The sequence below is a fragment of the Propithecus coquereli genome, unplaced genomic scaffold (genome assembly GCF_000956105.1).
Source record: "Propithecus coquereli isolate 6110/MARCELLA unplaced genomic scaffold, Pcoq_1.0 Scaffold101, whole genome shotgun sequence".
Classification (NCBI taxonomy): domain Eukaryota; kingdom Metazoa; phylum Chordata; class Mammalia; order Primates; family Indriidae; genus Propithecus; species Propithecus coquereli.
In genome coordinates, this window is record NW_012133970.1 from 1,014,779 (window position 1) to 1,021,743 (window position 6,965).

General features: G+C 39.3%; 1 protein-coding gene across 2 annotated transcripts in view; it reads right to left on the bottom strand.

Annotated features, from left to right (window-relative positions):
• Positions 1–2,357: 2,357 nt before the first annotated feature.
• OGT (O-linked N-acetylglucosamine (GlcNAc) transferase) overlaps positions 2,358–6,965 on the bottom strand; it is a 46,507-nt gene continuing 41,899 nt past the window's right edge. For both annotated transcript variants that reach the window (XM_012643521.1, XM_012643511.1), the window contains exon 22: positions 2,358–4,626. In XM_012643521.1, the coding sequence (XP_012498975.1) occupies positions 4,452–4,626 (175 nt within the window). In that variant the 3' untranslated portion in view covers positions 2,358–4,451. The remainder of the gene's footprint in view (positions 4,627–6,965) is intronic.

Below are 6,965 nucleotides of genomic sequence, written 5' to 3' on the forward strand. Positions count from 1 at the left end.
CTTCCCCTACACCCCCCTACTCCACCAGATCTTCCACCACTCAGGCCCAGGCCCCCCAACATGCTTGCATCCCCTACTCTCAAGCTCCCGGCCGTTCTTCCGCTGCTTGGACCTAGACACCCCCCAACCACCCTCCACCTCCCGGCCCCCTTCCTCCCACCCCCACGGGAATATCTGTCCTCCCCATTCCCCATTTTCGCCATACCAGAATATCATTAACAAAACAAAATCCCTTCTTACAGAAGCTTCCCCCCCTCCCCCGTGGAAACTGGCAAGATATTTTGCGTGAATCTCAGTCCCCAAATCCACGGACAATCAGAGTCCAAGGTACATGGCAGTCCTGATTTTAATTAAATCAGCCCAATTAGGATTAGCTTCTAGATTGCTCCTGCTTCAGCTTCAGTGCCCATCTCAGTCCCACCGGTCACCTACCTGCTGTTGCGGCCTCCAATGCGGCGCGGATTCCAGCTCACCTACAACGGGCAGCTGGAGGTGCGCAAGATCGCGAGCAACTGGAAGACTGATGCCAGGCGCAAGACCTTTTTATAGAGCCCAGCGCCCCAGCAGGGGGTAGGAGCTGCCGTTTTCCCGTGCTCCCTGTACCCACCTATCACAGCGTAGATCACTGGGCAACAAAATTTGAAATTCGCGGTTATGAATTTAAATTTGGCGCCTAGCCCCAGTGCTTCCGGAATCAGATCTATCACTTCCACGACATGTTGCTTATTTGTCCCGACAGCGCCATTTCAATACAGACCTCATTTCAATACAGACCTCGGACCAAGCCAGATTCTGTAGTTGAAGTTCCCTAACTTAACTTTCTGAGAGATAAGGAAAACCCGAGCTGAATCCTCCCCTAACAAAATTCCATCCTTGTGGAAATTTGGATAAGCGAGATTTGTTCCTTGCTTGAATTGCCCAAACATCTAAGTCCGTTTGCCTGCCCTCTGAGCTGGGGGGAGGGGGGCGGGGGGGCACATAGACTCCTAGATAATAGCAAGGCAGCAACCCAACAGCGCCTGGCAACACTGAACTATGACGTTTGCTTTCAGAAGCCTCCGCACTCTGGAGATAGAGAGGTTAGTTGCGAAGCTTTTCGGCGCTCGCTCCAAACACACCAAGAAAAACAGGGGAAGCAAATGCTTTCCAGATTGTGCCCATTTCTCTGGCAGACATCCATAATTTCATAAGTTAAGCGTTTGGCCAACGGAATATAAATAAAACGTCCCTGCATTTATTTTGTGCTAGGCATTGTTCCAAGTGTTTTATGTGCATTTAATTCTTACAATGACACTTTAAAAAGCAGGCACTCGTATTTTACAGAGCTCACATAGCTAGAAAGTGACAGCTGGGATTCAAACTCCAACAATCTAGTTCCGAAACCTACTCTTCCGCAGCGGACTGCCTACAATCCCTACAGAGGTACTTTCTCAATTGACAGGGAATTGGATTAAAAGGGTTTATTACTCTATCTCTATAACAAACTTGCAAATTAACCTCTAACAAGCCTCTTCCATAATAATGGGGATTTCATAACTCTGCCTGAGAGGTCTGGGCAAAGAACCTAAATGTTAGCTATCATTAAGAGGCATGTGCTTCAAGTAAAAGAGTGGGTTAGGATTGGAATACAACCTTGAAACAGGCAGTTCATAAATCACACAAGTTTATTCCAGGTGTGCAAGCAACCCCCTTAGAGGCAGAAGCTGAAGTAGACTGGAAATAACTGGTGCAGATTCTTAAATAGAAGAAGGTAGGGGTAAAAACTTTTATGAGCCAGCTACTGGACACCTTTCTTCACACACCGTCTTTTAGGAAACAAACATTAATCCACATTAAGGCTTTGAGGGCACAACCAACAGAAGTTGGGAAATTACCTTAATTTTTATTCAAAAACATTTTCCCTCTCATTTGTATCTCTGAGAAAACTGGCAGCCAAACAGCTTGTTCAGATCTCTGATGCACTGATATCCTCCTCCTTCCTCAGCCTCACGGCAGAGTTCAACCACTGTACACAGGAGGAAGATAATTTTGCCCCCAAGAGCCAAGACAACACTAGTCCACATAAAGAACAAGACTACAAGGGTAAAATAAAGCCAGAGAGGTTATAAGCAAAAGAGGAACAAGATGAACTGGGGGGTCAGGGGTCCAAAGGCTTTGTCTTCTTAAATGGTTCATAAACCAACCCTACCGCTCTACCAGACTTGGTTAAGAAAACAATTCTTAATATCATAGCTACAGTAGAGAAATCTGATCCTTTTATGTTCTTTGGGGCTGTTCAAATGTAGGTTTCATCACTGGACGACACTATTATTCAGTCCAACACTCAATATAACAGGACACAAAATACATCAGCCATATTAAGGGGAAATCACTCATTTATTGTTTAAAGATCGCAAGACGACATGTGAATTTCTGTAGCACAATTAAATGTTTTACTTTTTTGATAAAGCAGAGTACAATAGAAAAAACAATTAGTTTCCAGTAATATCTATATCTCTATTCAGAATTAAGTCTTCCACAGACATGTTACCTGGAAATAAAAGCCCGTTACAATAAGCAAAGCTTCGACCAGAGCGGCTACTTTACGCGCCAGGAAAAAGTTCATCCCTATAGGAGGGATGATGTGCTATGTAAAACGACTGTGAGGTCACAGCCTTGAGGGCATTGGAAGTATATTATCCTATTCCACATTAAGTAGTTCGGTGAACTTCAAATTTTATTTGCAACCATGCTGGCAACCTTTAACTGATATTTAAATCAGGTAAAAAATAAATTAAGAAATCCCTTAACTGAAGTTCCTTGATTTACACTGTTAAAAGGTACACGGTTCATTAACATGTAATTCAGGTTCAGAATTACATTTGAGACTCCTTGCTCAGAATCTGGTTAGCAGTAAGAATCTTTCAGAAATTCAAGTTCTTATTAATCAATAATTTGTCAGCTAGGATACATTCAGGCATCAGCTGCAACTACACAATTAGGTGCACTGCCTCAGCGCTTTGGAAAGACATCATAATCTAGAACACTACTAGCAGACAGAAAATTATCTGCAACTGGATAGCATAAGTGCAGTACAGCAAGACAAAACATATATTCATATGTTGGCTTAAGCCCAAGCCCTCGACCCTTTGTTGAGATTCAATAATTTTATTCCTATGATTTTTAATACCAGTAACTCGAGTTCCAGTAGGACTAAAGTCTAATTTATACTCCAAACCATGTAGCAGTGCAGTTCACTACTATCGAGGCTGAATCTGTACAGACTTCAAGACCAAGTCCAGAACACATCATAATACCCTACGAGGTCTGAAAAATAATTACTTGTACACACAAATGGTCCTTCAGAGATTTTACCTATGTTTCTTGATGAAAATTTTTTAATATATTGAAGATAACTGCGACTTAATGATTAAATATTTGAATACTTATACTTACCTGGGATTTCATTTCTGCTGAAAGAAATAGGAAGAACAGGACTCACTTAAAAAAAAAAAACAAACTTTAGAAAGGAAGGTCAAAATCTTATCACACACTATCACTTTTGGAAGCAGCATAGAAGGGGCAGTCAGGGGTAAAACACTGGTAAAATAGGTCAAAATTCAGCAAAAAAAAAATCTATATTATTATCAATAACAGTACCACAACTGTGCCCTTCATAAGTAATAATCACTCCTAAGAATCTTCATTTGGCACCAGATGGTGTGTTTAAGAGAAACACTCTGGGATGTTTTGAGAATCAGACTTGGTTTTGTTAGCTGAGTTATAGGAGAAATTTTAAGGGGGTAAGGGGGAGAGAAGGAAATGGGAAACGGACCAGAAAATTTTTTGAGTCATCATCTAAACCAACATAGCACTGACAGCTCCAAACATTAGGTCAGATACTAAAATGACTGATATAGGCTCAAGTGGTTTATAAAACCTATAAAAAGACTACACCAGCAAAGTCCCCACTGATCTGTCAGAGTTCAGAAACTAAGGGAGTAACATTTTAGCTTAAAACCTTATTCTTGAGAGAATCATACACACTTCACATGAATAAAAATACCTGAAACCAAACATTTTTAAAAGCTCCTATACCCAAAATATAAAGAAAAAAAAATTCAGAAGACTCAATCAATCCACGGAATCACAAAACGGCTGGACAATCTGTATCTCCCCTCCACACTAACCATCCCATGGAAGACCAAGGGAGATCAGAACTTCCAGACCTATGCACCACCTGGTTGCTGCAAAATTCTATGGAGACTCCTGGTGGAACAGTAGTTTCCCATCTCTTGTGTCTCTCCCTATCATGCAGGAATCAAGTCTGGCTGTGCTATTCTATTACCATTTATGTCGCCCATCTGCAACATGGTACTGTACAGATAAGTAAGAAGTATGTTATCTAGTTCCCTTTCCCCCAGAAGGTTGAGGCTCAGGTATAGGGGTCGTTCTTCTGTGCACAGTCTTTATTAGGCTGACTCAGTGACTTCGACAGGCTTAATCATGTGGTCCGGTTTGTTGCCAGCTGCATAATGCTCCCACATCTGTAGATAGAGCCGCTCTAGTTCCATTGTGTATTGTTTGGTGTTGAACAGAGGGCTAGATATTCTCTGCTTCCAGACTTTGCCACGAATTTTCTTCAGACTGGGTAATAAAAAAAAAAAAAAAAGAGAACCAAGTGTACAAATCAGAGGAGAAACTCAGAACTAAACCCTATAAACTTAGTCATCTTTATGGCAAAATACATGAAAAAACTTTATGCTATCTTCTTTTCTGATTGGCCCGCTGTTACCTCAATGCCAAAAAAGTAAAGGGTCACAGCTAACACAATGCTAACACTTACAAACAAGTTTACCCCCATGTCCTCTGAAACAAGTCAGTTCTTTCCTAAACAAGTATATCCAAGGAATATCATGCTTTCTCCATTTCACCTCATTTCTAGCTTCAAAATAAAAATAAGAATTGGCAATGGCACATGACTATTCCTATGTACTGTCAGAATGTAAACTGCTTACCTTTGTGGAAAGCAATTTAGCAACGTGCGTATTAAGAACTTTAAATGTTCAGAACCCTCTGACCTATCAATAACACTTTTCAATCTATTAAAAAGAAATAATTAAATACAAAGACACACATGATCATGCAAAGAAATTCACTGAAGCATCACTTACAATAGTTAAGGCACAAATACAAGATGAAATATTCAGTTTATGAAGATTTTAATGAAACAGGAAAACACTCAAGGGGGGAAAGAAATGCATGTCTATTGCCATAATTTTCCACTTATATCTCAACTGCATCATTTATTTAGGAATTAAAAATATGTTCCATGCTCAGTGTTACCTGGACTGACACTAAAAACAAAACAAAAACAAATGTCCCTAATATCACCAAAACTATGGTTTTGTTCAGCAACAGGGAAAAAGAAGCAATCAATTCTTCTGGAAACAGGAGGGAAAGAATTCTATTCCCCTTCTGAATATATTATTTCTTATGAGATTATTCCTAGATAAAGAAAGAATTATTACTGTAGAACCAGAAGCTGGAACACTTCCGCGCATTTTTAAAACCAATTCTAAAAAGTTGTTTTAATGTTTGCTGTGACAGAACTAGTAAAATAGCTGTGCATATGTATCTGTTGGCCTTGACTCAACCATGTCCATTATTAATGCTACTTTCCAAGGAAGACCTCTGCACTCTACTGTTTAAGGTTCTGTGTGTCAACAGGAGAACAGTTAAACTATGGTACATCCATACAATGAAATAATACTCCACAATAAAAAGGAATGAACTTGCTGAGTGAAAGAAGCCTTCAGAATGCACACCATATGGTTCTATTTGGATAAAGTCCTAGAAAGGCAAAACTAATTTATGGTAGGGAAAAAAAATCCAGAACAGTGGTTGTCTCTCGGGGTTGGTGAGGAAGACCAGCTGAGAAAGGGGCATAAAGGAACTTTATAGGGTGATAATAATGTTCTATAGATAGATATAGATAGAGTGATATAATGTTCTTGATAGGGGTTTGGGTTACAAAGGTATTTCTCAAAACTCACTGAATGGTAGTATCTGTGTAATAATGCTTCCCTCACTATATATAAATTCGGCCTTGGCTGGGCATGGTGGCTCATGCCTGTAATCCTAGCACTTTGGGAGGCTGAGGCAGGAGGATCACTTGAGCCCAGGAGTTTGAGGTTGCAGTGAGCTATGATGACACCACTGCACTCTAGCCCAGGCAACAGAGACTCTCTCTCAAAAAAAATAAAAAAATTTTGCCTCAAAAGAAAAAACAAATAGCATGGTAAAATATTAATGGTAGGATCTAAGCAATAGGTATAAAAGTATTTATAAAACAGAAAGTTTTCATAACAAAATGTTAGAGAACAGTATTGTATGAACCAAACAAAGTTATAAAAGTCTAATAAAAATTTAAAAATACACTACAATGTTTACTGTAGCTATCTCTGGGCTGATGGACATGAATCTTAAATTTTTTTGAATGCCTGGGCTCAAAATTTTCATTTTTCTATTGAAAATTTGAGTATGTAGTATATATGATAATAAATTAAGAATTGGTGGGGCTTATGTAACAGCTTATCAACATTTGAAGATACTGGCACTTGATACGCTCTTAACGAAAATTTGCCTCCAAATTTTAAGCTGGAAAGTCACTGCAATAACTGTTTCAAAAAGAATTGCAATGCATGTTTTTGTAGATTTTCAGTATGTATGTTAAGAATTGTGTACAAATTGAAATGTCTGTGTACTGATCCTCAACACAACCAATAAAATCCCAATTACAAAAAAAAATAAAAAATAAAGCAAACAAAAATAATTTTTTTTCATTTTTCTTAGATGTATATGTGATGTTCAGTGGAGAAAATTTTGAAAATAGCTAACATCTGCTGAATGCTTACTATGCACCAAGAACTATTCTAAAGTGCTTCACATGAAATATCTTTTTTGGCCAGGCACGGTGGCTCACA